General features: G+C 33.3%; 1 protein-coding gene across 4 annotated transcripts; it reads left to right on the top strand.

The window, feature by feature from the left end:
- Positions 1-1,362: 1,362 nt before the first annotated feature.
- Positions 1,363-14,659, top strand: LOC123897931 (protein ROOT HAIR DEFECTIVE 3 homolog 2-like). 4 transcript variants are annotated; one of them, XM_045948754.1, is made up of 16 exons: positions 1,363-1,752; positions 2,027-2,093; positions 2,235-2,337; positions 5,398-5,468; positions 9,836-9,899; positions 9,983-10,054; positions 10,144-10,191; positions 10,284-10,346; positions 10,436-10,492; positions 10,727-10,885; positions 10,995-11,063; positions 11,151-11,242; positions 11,817-11,895; positions 12,273-12,438; positions 12,915-13,027; positions 14,127-14,659. In XM_045948754.1, the coding sequence occupies exons 1-16, from the start codon at positions 1,599-1,601 to the stop codon at positions 14,211-14,213; spliced, it is 1,464 nt and encodes a 487-aa protein (XP_045804710.1). In that variant the 5' UTR covers positions 1,363-1,598; the 3' UTR covers positions 14,214-14,659. The 4 variants fall into 4 exon arrangements, 3 of the variants coding, with proteins under 3 accessions (XP_045804710.1, XP_045804713.1, XP_045804712.1); XM_045948757.1 differs by having other exon boundaries at positions 1,373-1,752; positions 10,284-10,316; positions 14,127-14,630; XM_045948756.1 differs by having other exon boundaries at positions 1,373-1,752; positions 14,130-14,630.
- The last annotated feature ends 135 nt before the right edge of the window (positions 14,660-14,794 follow it).

Below are 14,794 nucleotides of genomic sequence, written 5' to 3'. Positions count from 1 at the left end.
TGAGTATAACACGCAAAGCAATAAAAATAGGCAAACTACATTTTTATTACCGTATACTTTTGTGAAGAAGACTAATGACTAGATCGAATTTAACCTTTTTAAAATGAATAATGGTTATAATAGGTTATAATAGAGTTCGTATATCAATCTTACATGGACATGTTTGTTTCAGCTTTAAAAAAATGATTTTTTTTATTGTATTTTTTAAAATATTTCAAGTTTTGTTATATTGAAACACTAATTTTGACATCATATAATACACATACATTATTGAAGATCAAAATATAGTCAAAATCGTAATTTAGCTTCAAAATTAATTGATTTTTTGAAATTTTGATATCCAAAAAAAGTTTCAATAAAATGATGAAATTAATACCTAAAATAACATTTTAAAAATAACTATTCAAACCAATTTTTCATTTGAAGTTTTTTTTAAAAAAATTTCTTTGTAAATTTTTTACACAAAATTATGTAACACTATAAAATTCAATTTTAAAAAAAGCCAAAACAAACCGGCCCTATATTTAATGTTCTTATCAACTGAATTATGGTAAATTCTAATATGGACTACTGCATCAAGTGGTCCATGGTGGACCAGTCATGAATAACATTATAACGAATACGAAATTTACAAAATACATCGTTGCATTGAAAGTTTTTATCATATAGATCATCCATAGAAAAATTGAAAATCATTTGATATGTTATTGAGGCAAATCAAGATTAACGGTTTATTAAATAACGTAAATATTGATGGGTCTCAATAACATATCAAATGACTTTCAAAAAAATTTCAAAAATTTATGGAGGATCTATATGATATACATAGATCACTTGTCCACGGTGAACCACTTAACATTAGCCCTGAATTATATTAGAGGTATAACTGAACTACATTTTTAATATCACATAAGACGAGGCCTTGAAGACAAGAATAAATTTTCTATACTTAACTGGGTTTCCAAATGTTAACATCTTCGTTCATTTATGGGACATACTTATCCTCCAAAGTCAAGTGTTTGGCGACGGCCTTGTCTTATGTGTTAACGCAGAAACTATGTATTTTAATTTTTAAGTGTGCCGTTGGGATTATAATACAAAAAAGGAAAATGCTAAACAGTGCCCCCGGGCACTAGTTAAGCATGTTAAAATAGAAATTCTGTCTCGAAATGCGTGCATTCAATGCCTCAAAAGTATAAAAAATTGTCTTTTCAATATAAATTTTATTTTTTATTTCCTTTTTAGGTATGTTTAACAAGTGCCCCGGGGGCACTGTTTAGCATGACCCTACAAAAAAATACACGTGACATGTCCCATGCATGGTGAGGAATTCTCATACTTTTTCCCATCCTCAAACACCCGCTAAGATTATACCACGCATTTTACACGCTCACCATCCTTCAGTAGTATTAGTATAACTTGGGTTGAATTATAGTCATTAAGTCTTCTTCACAATTACTAAGAACCATCCTTCAGTACAACTTGTATTAGTATAATTACTTGGGTTGAATTAGTATAACTTGCATATTAGTTTAAATTGGGTTGATTACAATTAAACTCATTAATCTTCACAATTAAACTAAAGTATATTCATCACCATGGGAACAACCATCGATTGCTGCGCCACTCAACTCATTGACGCTGACGGAAGTTTCAACGTCACCGGTCTCGATAATTTCATCAAAACTTCAAAGATGGCTTCCTCTGATCTTTCTTATGTCACCGTTGCTATCATGGGACCTCAAAGTAGCGGTTAGTTTTCGGTCTTTCTTAGTAATCGTTAGTAACTTATTTATGTCTTTTGACTAGGGTTTAAGTTCTTGCTTAAAAAAAAAAATTCTTGCCAAACAAAAAAACTTTGAACTTTGATTGAACTTAGAAGTGGCTTATGGTGAAAGTGAAGTTTTTTATTTTTTATTTTTTATTCATTAAGTTTAAGTACAATTTTTATTTTTTTTTTGTAATGGTTATGTGTATTTTTGTTGTTTTGATCTAATCTTGTTGTTTGGTTTTGTTGCTTGAGCAGGGAAGAGTACCTTGATGAATCATCTTTTCGGCACTAAATTCAAGGAGATGGATGCTTTTAGGGGAAGGTTAGGTTTTTGAATTGATTGATTGAGATATATTATTTGTGGGTATAGAAATTAACATTTGAAGTGGATAGATGTAAATTGGATTTTTTTTTTTAATGTTATTTATGTTTTATTTTATGATAAATGAGTATGTTTTTGCAGATCTCAAACAACCAAAGGTATTTGGATAGCTAAGTGTACTGGAATTGAGCCGTGCACAATTGCTATGGATTTAGAGGGTTCTGATGGAAGTGAGAGGGGTGAGGTAATAATTGATGGATTCTATGTTTCTTCTTCTTTTTTACTTTTTTTTTTTTTTAAATTCTTCATATGTTTCTTCATACCTTGTTACAAATATCGTTTTATGCATGATTATGAAATCCTGAATCGGAAGACCTACTGTATGAATGGACGAATTGAAAAATCTTACAAGCTTATGTAGGACTAAAATTATCATTTTTTTTTTTTGACATGAAACTTCTCATTCATTGCAATAATAAAATGTCATTACAAATGATAGAGGCAACAGGTTCAGGGACATTTCCCCACCACAACATAGATCCTACATTTCTAGCCATTCCTACAAGGCCATGAGCAGCCCTATTCTTACACCTCTTAACAACAACTATACTAACATTAAGCAATCTACCTAACAAGTCAAGACAGTCAGCAATTATAAAATCAATTTCTGCATTACAAAAAGACCCATAAGCACACTTCACTACAACTTCTGAGTCTAATTCCACAACCACATCCTGCAATTTTTGTTCAAGAATCCAATTGAGACACCATCACAACCCCAAAGCTTCTGCCACTAGAGGTGTAGAATTAATTGTTTCTCTCTTTGTAATCGCTGCTAACACACCACCTTCAGAGTTCCTAGAAATCAGTCCCCAACAAGTATAATTATCATCAAAACAGCCAGCATCAATGTTAATTTTTGTGACCCCCACAGCAGGAGAAACCCAACCATCAACTGCAGTAGTGCTTAGATCAGAGCTGCCCTCACCTGTAAAAACATTGCAGGCTTCATTAAACTCAGCTGCAAAACCAGAAATTTCAGATGCAATTTTCACAGGACAGAATTGGGATTTATTAAAAACAACATCATTTCGTCCTTTCCAAATGCGCCAGAGGGTGAGGCTAAATAATTGAGCTGCTTGAAGGTTGGAGTTGGTGAGCCACTTATGCATCCAATCAGACAGACTCATTAACGGAGGGACATGTAAACCAAGCGGAGAAACAAACCACAACCTTTGAATCACTTGGCAGTGCATGAACAAGTGGTCTTGAGATTCTTTCTCAACATGACAAAGAGGACAAGTTGGATCTAAATAGATCCCTTTTGATTCCAATCTTTCCCTAGTAGGTAGGATATGTCTAGCCACTCTCCATAGAAAATTTTTAGCACATTGAGGTACCTGGACTTTCCAAAGAGCCTTCCAAAAAGCTTGGTTACTAGCGGTAGAGGGTTCTGGTGTGTTTAAACTTGCACCTTCTTTCAAAATGTGGTAGGCTGACCTGACTGAATAATTGCCATCTCTTTCCTAGTTCCAGATCCTTTTATCCTCTGCCAACCTCCAAGAGATGGGGATACTAAGAATTTGATTGGCTTCATAATTGTTGAAACTGTTAGTCACCAAATCACGCTTCCACTGCTTTGTGTCCACATCGATTAACTTTGAAACTAGATCATTAGGCTCAAGGTTTTTTATTGGGCTCCACACTTTGAAATTTGAGGTGCTAGGGATCCAAGCGTCCGACCAAATTTTAACCTGCTGACCATTTCCAATAGACCATCTCATACCCAGCGCAATCACTTCTCTTGTGTGCATTAAACTCCTCCACGCATAACTTGGTTGATGTCCAGTATTAGCCGACATGAAGTTGGTTTTGGGGAAGTATCTACTTTTGAGAACACTGGATAGCAAAGAAGTCTCGTCAGTGATGATTCTCCAGCATTGTTTTCCTAATAAGGCCTTGTTAAAATCACTAAAACCTCTAAAACCCAGTCCTCCTTTGGATTTAGATTTTCCCATACGGTCCCAGCTTAGCCAATGAACTTTCCTCTGATTTTCTGACGACCCCCACCAGAATTTGGAGAGCATAGACTCAATATTGTTGCAGCAGCCTTCAGGAATCTTGTAACAACTCATAATGTAATTAGGAATAGCTTGCGCGACAGCTTTGATCAGAGTCTCTTTCCCTGCCCTGGATAAACATTTCTCCTTCCACCCTTTAATATATGGACTAAATTTGAAAGGACCTAATTTTAAATGGACTATAAATATATTTAACCCTAAAGAATAATGTTTTGATTTTACATGATAATGCTTTTTTGAATAAGGATAAAAATGGAATAAAAAAGTTATGATTCATTCGATTTCGTCCACTTTCTAAACAATGAAATGGAAACATTCCGCTCCGTCACAATGGTATGGAAACTATATTCCATTCCACTTTGTTCCGCTCCACTCCGTTCCATTTCATTCCGCTCCATTTCACGAATGGGTTCAATTTCCTGCCTAGAAAGTGAGTACGATTGAATTAAGAGAAAAAGACAACCATATTGAAAATTTAAAAACTGAGAATAATAAGTTTTGAGAGAGAGACCACTGAAACAAAAAGAAGAACTGTGAAGCAAACGAGTCGAACTATATATAGTTTATGTTCAGTTTATTTATTTAACAAACTTAATTTTTAACTAAAGTTCAGCTCATTTGGTTCATGAACCAAGTTCACGAGTCAATTATCAAATCGAGCTTCGAACTATTCACGAGTTGGCTCAAGTCGTCGCCAGCCCTAACCCCCGCCGAGGATTTGCCCCCATCGATAAACCAAGATAGACAAAAGGTAGGGAGCCCACACTACAATGAAGGAATCTCTCTACGAGACCTAGAAAATCGTTGCTAACATTAACACTCATGACATTACTCTTTAAGAAAATGAAAAATGTTATTTAAACACAAATTTTTAACAAAAATACAACAAAACTACATTTTTTATCTTTTTTTTAATATTTGTTGCATGCCTCGATATCCATGCTGTGAGTGGAGAAAAAACGTGTTATATTTTTGTCCAACTTTTTTGTGTTTATATAACACACCTCTAAGAAAATTAACCTTAAGGCCGAAGCACGTTCAAAATAGCGAAGGATTGCTTTTTATGGATGTTCTAGCTTCACTTTACTTACATGCCTGTTTGCATATTTGTTTGTTTGTAATTATGCGCATGGGGACATATTTGATATTATTGAGTTGTTCCATATCTTTGTTTCTTGTACATTAGAGCTCACTGTTGTTTTATTTTAATTTATATCTCTCAGGATGATACCGCTTTTGAGAAGCAGAGTGCTCTATTTGCTTTGGCAGCTTCAGATATTGTTCTGATAAACATGTAAGCTTTTAGGCCTAGATTTGTACTTTATAATTGATAAAATGAATGAAATTTTGGGGTGATCCTTAAATTTAAGCATCATGGTAACTTAGACGTTTTCAAGCAACTTTACTTCCAAATTGCAACATTCTTTTATTGCGCTCCTTAGAAACTAGCTTGAAATAAGTTGTTATGAACAATTTTCTTTTTGACGAAACTACACTAAGTTATATACGGAAATGATAATTCAACACAAAATACCGACAAAACGGTGATAAAAATACGGTTTCGGAATTTTTTAATATTTTTCTGGCCTCGATTTGCATGCAACATGTATAAATAAGAAGATGTCCATCTTTTGTCTGTACCTTTTGATGTCTAAATAACAGCTCTCGAGTTGTTATAAACAACTTTTTAGTTGTTCATAATTTTTTTAAAAGAGACTAACAAAGTAGACTAAGTTAAAATAACTAATTTCTTTCATTCATTTTGTTTCCTAATCACATGAGCCTTTGTTTACTACATTGGTTAATCCTAATTAAGTCCTAACAAAGTAACCAATGACTCATCTAATTGAATTCTTCTAGATCCTCCTAGAAAGCATGATTCATCACCTAAAAATACCTAATACAACTCGAGTCTACCCTATTCTCTAGGGCATGTATTGATTCATTACATTCCATTGGCCTTGCATAATCACCTTTGTTCGCATCCTAAAAAGCGTGTGTGGCAAAGATGTGACCGTTAGGTCACCCTCAAAATGCAATCACCCCGCTGGGAATTTAAAAAAAAAAGTGTTCGATATGTCAAATGCGAACTTTTCTCAAACGTTCACATTCTACGCAGCGAATAGTGTGTTTGTGTGTGTGTGTATATATATATATATATATATATATATATACATGAACCTTCAGACATAAACAGTACACAACTTCACCAACTGTTTTCCCCCTCTCCAAACCCTTAAAAAAAGGTCATTTTAGGCGAAATCGTGTTTCCAAGTCGCAAAACAAGCATCAAGGAGCTCCACATACATTATATTGAGTTGAATGCAAAGGTAATGTGACTCTAAAACATTCCTTGTTCGAATTATTAAGCATTTCGTTTCAGTCACGTCAAGCAACTTGCACTGGTACATTTCGCTCCCTAGTGTGCGAACTAGCATGGGAGAGTTCGCACCCTCGTTAGCGAACCACTCTGGGACTGAAACTAGGAATTGTTATGGATGATTCAAATGCAAGTAAAGAGGATTGGCATAAGGTTGATATTAAGTTAGACAAACAACCTAAGGTCGAAGAACAACATAATGTTGATGTAAAGCCGCCCGACGAACCACCTAAGGCTGTGACTCCTAAGGTTGATTTCCGCACCGAATTCACAGCGGAAAGGAAGTTTGATAACCGCAAACATATGATTTTATGAATTATGTGATTTAACATAAGTTAGGATTTGTTGTTGTGATTGCAAAGTCTGATAATGGTGGAATGGTAGAAAGAGATTTGTTACACTTAAATGTCAAAGAGGTGATTTATATCGGAAATACGTTCACAAAGAACGGGAAGACATGACAACTTTGAAGTGAAGAGTTATTTGTTGAGCAGTGGACAGTGGAGTTTGAATATTGTCAACGGAACAAAATCACAAAATGACTCAACATTTCCAAGGTTATAAATATGTTGAGCGCCTTTAACCAGACGAGTAGGACATGGTCTGTGAAATGACCGACAATATGGTGCTTCGGAGGACCTATGCAATCGATGTTACTCCCTCTGATCCTATAAATAAGAAAAAATTTATTTTTTGGTAAATGATCATTTACCCCCCTGCGAAATAAGCAAATTTTCGTTTACCCCCCTATGCAGATTTTTTTTTCTGTTTACCCCCTGCAAAAAATAGATTCACTCATTTTACCCCCCGTGTGTACAGCAGGACATGTGATTGTGCAAATCTGCTGACATGGCTTGTACACGTGGAAAAAATAATTAATATTTATTTTTTAAATTCCACGTCAGATAATATATATTTTTTAAAAAAAAAATTCCTACAAAATAAAAAAATGGATTTTCTTTTTTTTTTTTTCCCAAAAAAATCCTACAAATAAATTTCTTTTCCTACAAAATTTTTTAAAAAATTTCCTGCAAAAAAAATAATTTTTTTTCCTACAAAGAATTAAAAAAAAATTCCAACAAAAAAAAATGAATTTTCTTATTTTGCTCCCAAAATAAATATTTACTCCAAAATAAAGTTTATTTTCAAAACAAAAATTTTAAAGATTTATTTTCAAATCTTTTTGAATTAAAAAAAAAACATGATCTTTATTTTTTAAAAACAAAACATTATTTTTTTGTTAATCTCTTTGAATTAAAAAAAATAGAAAAAGAAGTTTTATTTGTGTTTTCCTCTTATACCAAAATCATTTGCCCTAGAACTAGAAAAATAGAAGAAGCAGAAGACAATAACGAAGTAGAAGACGATTCCTGTGATTGAAGAAGACGACAACGAATATGATCATGACGGTGGAAGCAAACCGGCGAAGATTCTGTTTTTTTTAAACCAAAAAGATTTGAAAATAAATTTTTAAAATCTTTATTTTGAAAATTAACTTTATTTGAGAGAAAAATATGAAAATTCATTTTTTTATTTTAGGAAAAAAATAATAATTTTGTACGAAAAAAAACTATTTGTAGGAATTTTTTAAAATTTTGTAGGGAAAAAAATTTTATTTGTAGGATTTTCTTTTAATTTTGAAAAAAAAATTCGTTTTATTAATTTTGTAGGAAAAGTTTTTTTTTTGAAAAAATATTATCTGACGTGAAATTTAAAAATAAATATAAATGTTTTTTTCCACGTGTACAAGCCACGTCATCAAATTTGCACAATCACATGTCTGCTGTACACACATGGGGCAAAATGAGTGAATCTATTTTTTGCAGGGGGTAAACAAAAAAAAATCTGCATAGGGGAGTAAACGAAAATTTACTTATTTCGCGGTGATAAATGATCATTTATTTTTTATATTCATGGATATATTTCTTCTTAAAAATTGACTAAATACATCGATCAATTAAAAAACAACAATCCATTGCGTTGGAGATTTCGACTTTGACTATATTAATGTTGCGCCGGAAAAGACGATGTTAGAACTATTGAGTTCTAGACGTGACTGGTTCGGATCTTTACATGCCTCAGTGACGTGTTGCTTTCGCTCTTGAACAGAGTCAGGAACGAGATCAGAATTGAAGGTCTCAACAACAAATACCTTTTCAGAGATTGTGCATAATTTCAGAGATTGAATCGGAAATGTTGGAAAAATCGTTTCCGTCAATAACAATTTCATGTGGTTCTGCGTTACGCTCACGCGTCACCTCTTCGCGAGTTGCTGACAGTCTCAGAAATGGAGTAAACGCTCTCTGTAGTGAGTTGCAAACTCTCTGGGAGCCCCAAATTGGTGATGGTGAGGTAGTGATGTTGTTGTTGTTGTAGGTGGACGGAGGTGTGTGGTATTTGTTGATTGTTGAAATGTCAGAGACAAGATTGGAAATGGCTTGGATGCAAGCTCTTTGGGAACGGTGAAATAAATTGCGTAACAGAATCAATGTGACGAGGAAGGTAGTGAGGGGAATTATTGGCAATGAAATTTGGGTATGAGTGTGGTGGTGAGATATGGTTGTTGATGTATGGTATGGATGGTGGCAAAATGTATTGGCTCGATTGTGATGGTGGAGTGTTGCAGTAGGTTGGTTGTTGATAAGCTTGAGAGTTCAACAAGGTGTGAGTGTTGATGATGGCAGGAATAGGATCATAGTGATGGTAGGGAGGGGAATCCATGGCAATGAACTTGGTAAATTTCATGTTTGTTATATTCTAGTATGCAACTTATCTATTTGACACTTGGGATCATTGACATTGTATGTGTACTAGTGATTGTAGGATGAAATATAATGTAGTATACTGTATTTCATAACGCAAGATATGGAAGTAGATGATATACATAAAAGTAGATGAAATAAAATGTTATAATGTAGTATACTGTAGGATGAAATATAATGTAGTACACTGTATTTCATACTGTATTTCAGCATTTATCAGAAACTAGAAACTAAAAGAAGCTTTGTATGCTTAGAATAGACTTATATACAGACCATTCCATTTTCGACAGCCATTGAAGATTTTATATTGGGAATTGTTGTATTGTATAGGTGCTGTTTATGCTAATTACAATGTACCATGTGGATTAAATTTTTACCTTGACTTAAAATCCAAAGTTGTTCTAGCGATATTATTGGATACATAATCCATGTACTCCATGTACTGAATTGTAATCAGAGAAAAGTAAAAACTGCGCATCAGAAACTATATCTAAGTTTTGTCCTTTATTTTATGGACAGGTGGTGTCATGATATTGGTCGTGAACAAGCAGCCAATAAACCTCTTTTAAGAACAGTTTTTCAGGTAGTTTGTAGCCATGAATTTGCCTCTGTTTGGTATTCAGTTTTAATATTATACACTTTGATTTATTTATTTTTTGTTTTTAGGCCATGATGCATTTATGTTTATTTAGTCCCCAGAAGACAACATTGCTTTTTGTTATACGGGATAAATCAAAGGTCTATACACTTTATCCTTTATTGACAATGCGTCCTTCAGTTCTGTACTTCTACTCAATGATTTATCATGTTTCTTTCTCTCTACACAGACTCCGCTGGAAAAATTGGAGTCTATTCTAAGAGCAGATATTCAAAAGGTGTTATTATTTATTTCGTTTCTTAGTTTTTTCATTTATTTGATTTCTTATTTTATTCACCATCATTTTTAAACATGATATGAATTCCTCAGATTTGGGATGCAGTTCCAAAACCTCACAATCATGTACACACTCCTCTTAGTGATTTTTTTAATGTAAGATCTACCTATCTCCCCTTTTCACATGCATGATTAATTGTTTATGTATATTTTGTGGCTTATGATTACCGACTCTTCATTTGAAGGTGGAAGTTACTGCTTTGTCAAACTATGAACTCGAAGAGGATAAATTCAAAGAGGAGGTACCCTCTCCGTTATCACTTTGCTTTATTTAAGGAGTTCGTTAACTTTTCTCTTTAATTCTAGAACGATTTCTAATTCCTATTTGCTTTCATACTGGTCTCTTGATAGACAATTGTTTGGCTATAAATATGCATGCAGATTGTTTTGAAACTTTTTGCATCAAAACTTCTTCATCCTGACTTCTATCTTATATGTGCTATGGTATAGATCACATTGTTACATTTTTCATACAGGTTGCCCAATTACAACAACGTTTCATTCATTCTATTGCACCTGGAGGTCTAGCTGGTGATCGGCGTGGTGTTGTGCCTGCATCTGCTTTTTCTATTAGTGCACAACATATATGGAAAGTCATACGAGAAAACAAGGATCTCGATCTCCCAGCTCATAAGGTTTTCAATATCTCATTTTTCAGATGTAACAGTGGTTTAGCTTCACAATAATCTGATATTTTAGATGCAGCCGTGGTGCGGTTTCTTATGGATTTGCATTTTATAACAGGTAATGGTTGCAACTGTGCGTTGTGAAGAGATTGCTTATGAAAAGCATAGTCAACTACGTTCTGATAAGGTGTTGATCCTTATCCCCTCTACTTTACTCATCTAAGTAGCATCAATTATTTTAAAAATAGTCACCATCTGAATGAATCTGGCTTAGGGTTGGCTGGAGTTGAAGAAAGCTGTTCATTTAGGTCCAGTACAAGGCTTTGGGAAAAAATTGAGCTCCATTATTGATACCTACCTTTCTCTGTAAGTTCCAGATGCTGGTCGATTACTTGATTTAATTATTCAATCTCAGAATAAACATGTGTTCATAACTACTACTTGTTTTGATGTTTAGTTTCTGAGTTAAATCAAAATTTCACCACCCCTAATAACTCATGTATATGTTTGAGTCATTGAAGAAGTGTAATAATTATTGGAATTGAATTTGAATTTTATTTTGTTTTGACAAATTTCTTTACCATGTTAAATCAAAATTTCCTTGGGCCTGTGTGCTGTTTGTAGGTTCTTTAGGCTTTCTAGCCAAGTGGCTTGCTATTTTTTTTTATCTTTTTGGTTGCTGTTTGTGTATCTTGTGGGAACTTGGTACACCTTGTACTTTGTCCTTCCTTTTACTTATATATAATATAATATTTTAGCCTTTTCAAAAAAAAAATAAAATTTCCCCACCCCTAATAACTCATGTGTATGTTTATGAGTCATTGAAGAAGTGTAAGAACTATTGGAATTGAATTGGGATTTTTTAATTATTTATTTGTCTCCAAAAGTTTCATTTTCTTAATTTTATTTTTCATATGGTGATAATATATGTTGTCAACAGATATGACAAGGAAACAATGTTCTTTGATGAAGCTGTGAGAAATGCAAAACGGAAGCAATTTCAATCAAATGTATTGGATGTAAGGCCACCTGCTATCTCTAAAGGCTTTGTTTCTATTTTAGTTTTTGCTATGGACCGGACGGTTGAAATATAAACTCAAGCCTCTTTATTAAAACACCACGCTAAGTTCTCTCTTAGCTATTACTGAACTGTGACGTGGGATTAGTTTAACTTTTATAGTTCCCAATGTCTTTCTTCCGCTCTAGTGTTTATCCAGTTCGGGAGAGTGTGTGTACATGAAGGTCCTATTGGTGATATTTTAAAATATTATGTATTATTTTAAAATATTCTCGGAATCTAAATAAAAGGCCTAAGATTTCCTAGAAAATTGTATCCTATATCATTTTTAAAGCATAAACTTTTCATATGAATTTTGTTTTTGCTTCAACTTTTTAGACAGTGCACCCTGCTTATAAAACTATGATAGGGCATCTACACTCTAAAGGTTTAAAAGATTTTAAGACTACGCTGGATGGATCACTAGGCAATGGAGAAGAGTTTGCTTCATCTGTTCACTACTGGACTCGGTATATTATGCTTGACTTTGATAAAGGATCTACCGGTAATAATCAGATACATTATTCTTAAATTTATTTTAAATTTACACTAGTTGTCATGTGGCCATTCTCCTTATATATACATTATGTGTTATATAAAATATATTATTTAATCTTGAAGCAGAGTCTTTAGGAATTTATCATTCTTAAATTTCATAGATATAGAAAGTCTGGCTCCAGATTGGCTTTTGTAGTTGCTCTATTTTTTTTCATGGTCATATACATAAAATGAAAGAAATAACATTACTTACAGTACCTTTACACCAGTCTGTCTTAATCTTAGGATGCATCATATAAGTCGTTCATTCTTGATATGTCTCCGTAAGCTTGCTTTAGAGGAACATATTCTCTCTTGCATGGTTTTACACTTTTACTTCATATGGAATTGTTAATTCGTCTCAGTCATCATGTAAACTGTTTTATATATATATATGCTCATTCTTATTTGTTGTTTTGTTTTATCATTATTTGCATTTTTCAGACGCGTCTGTAAGACAAACTAATTGGGATGCTTCAAAAGTGCGAGACGAGCTTCACAAGGATATTAATTCACATATTTCATCTGTGCACATTGCAAAATTGGAGAAAGAGAAGGTAATATTGTTGTCGTACAACCACCATCAAAGTTTTTTTTTCCCACTATATGGGTTGGGTACATGAGTCAAATGGCGGTTATGATGCCTTGTTATATGAATGAATTATACAGATTGATCATTTGACTTTATCTCGCTTAGGCTCTAAGCTATAAGTTAGTTGATAACTTATATAGTTGAGGAATTCATGGGAAGTTAAGAACCATTTAAAAACACCTAAAGAAATGCCCTTTAAATTTTGTCATTTTCTAAAACCTAAACGTATAAGAATTTGCAACAAAGCGACAATGATCGGAGTTGCATTTTTCCTTCATTGCCAGACTAACAACAACACAATCTTTCTTTAAGAACTTTTAGATACAAAAACAGAATACAATAAATGCATCATTCGATGCGTATACAAGTCCAAAAACTCATGCAGGCTAACCCACTTGGGTTGGTCTGGTGGTATTGACTTGGGACCTGAGAGTGTGCTCCTCCTTAAGGTCTCAGGTTCGATTCTCTCTAGTGCCAATTTGGGTGGGCTAATTTAGCTTCTTCAAAAAAAAAAAAATCATGCAGGCTTACATACTTGATTAACTAATATCTTCCACATATAAGAAACTTGTTTTGAAGGCCTTGTTTTATAAACTATTTATGAACTTTTCTGTGGATGAAAATAATCAATTGTGAATTGTGATCATTGTCTTGTCTGTCTTGAGCACCCGTTTTGAAAACAAGCCATAAATTTAACTTGCAAAATTTTGAGTTTTTCATTCGACTGGTTTAACTAGTCGAATTTTTAAATTTTAGGTTGAACTGTGATTGAATGGTATTATTAAACTAAACCACCAATCCTGACTAGTGTTTAAAACATTGGTCCATTTTCATGATAGAACCGGTTTGGTCGGAGTATTTCTTGCTGGTACTAATATGAGAATGGTGTATGCTCTACTAGATTCTGGCCTTTTTCTGTTTATTAACCTTTTTTTTACTTTATGTTTTAGTTAGCTACACGTTCTATGAAAATGCAGTATTCTTCTTTCTCTTCGCCTTGGAACTAATCTGATTCGAGGCATACTAACAACTGTGTTGTTCACTTATTTTTGTTCTGGATTCAGAAGGCCCGCAAGGAGGATAGAATTTGGTTTCTTGCATTGAATATGATATCACTTGCCATATTAGGTGCACCTTCGCCGTCAAATTGACACTTCTAGGCTATAGTGGAACGGCTTGTCCCAAGGATGATATATAATGGCGAGTTCATGGCAAAAATTGATGCATCTGGAATGCAAAAATGTTAAATAAAAATATGAGGAAGATTTGTGCTTTCATTATCTATTCTTCAAAGGAAAATGCTTGTATTTGATTCGAATGAAGAAGCAGACAAAGCTCTCACGTGCAAACATGGCATGTTTCCATGGGATAAACTATTTATTGATTTCCAATATTTCGGAAGAAGTAAGAAAAATAAGATAATGATTGTTCTGGCCAAATTTGAACTCAAATCATGTATGTATATCGCTTATTGTGTGTCTATATACTATATACTGTATGCGTTTGCTTTTTCTTGTAAAAAAATAGAAATAAAAATGTAAGTTTGTTTTGGTGTGATAATTATTTTTATATAGGGTGTGATAATTATCTGTGTTTAGCTTGATAATAAGTTTTTTTTTTTGAACAAATAATAGGTTTATATTATTAATGTTAAATATATTTATATTTATTTAAAAAGATGTATTATTATTAGAACTAGAATATAGTAAATACGAGTAATATATTAACAAAA

The sequence above is a fragment of the Trifolium pratense genome, linkage group LG7, assembly GCF_020283565.1.
Source record: "Trifolium pratense cultivar HEN17-A07 linkage group LG7, ARS_RC_1.1, whole genome shotgun sequence".
NCBI classification, from domain to species: Eukaryota; Viridiplantae; Streptophyta; class Magnoliopsida; order Fabales; family Fabaceae; genus Trifolium; species Trifolium pratense.
The sequence above is the reverse complement of the archived record's forward strand: the minus strand, read 5'-3'. Positions and strand labels throughout refer to the sequence as shown.

What these genes read in the sequence shown, in the direction of transcription:
- LOC123897931 (XM_045948754.1), top strand. Translation starts at nt 1,599, where the DNA reads ATGGGAACAACCATCGATTGCTGCGCCACTCAACTCATTGACGCTGAC. An exon ending in TAAGAGCAGATATTCAAAAG is followed by an intron (nt 10,192 to 10,283) that starts GTGTTATTATTT and finishes TGAATTCCTCAG; the next exon opens with ATTTGGGATGCAGTTCCAAA. An exon ending in TCGATCTCCCAGCTCATAAG is followed by an intron (nt 10,886 to 10,994) that starts GTTTTCAATATC and finishes ATTTTATAACAG; the next exon opens with GTAATGGTTGCAACTGTGCG.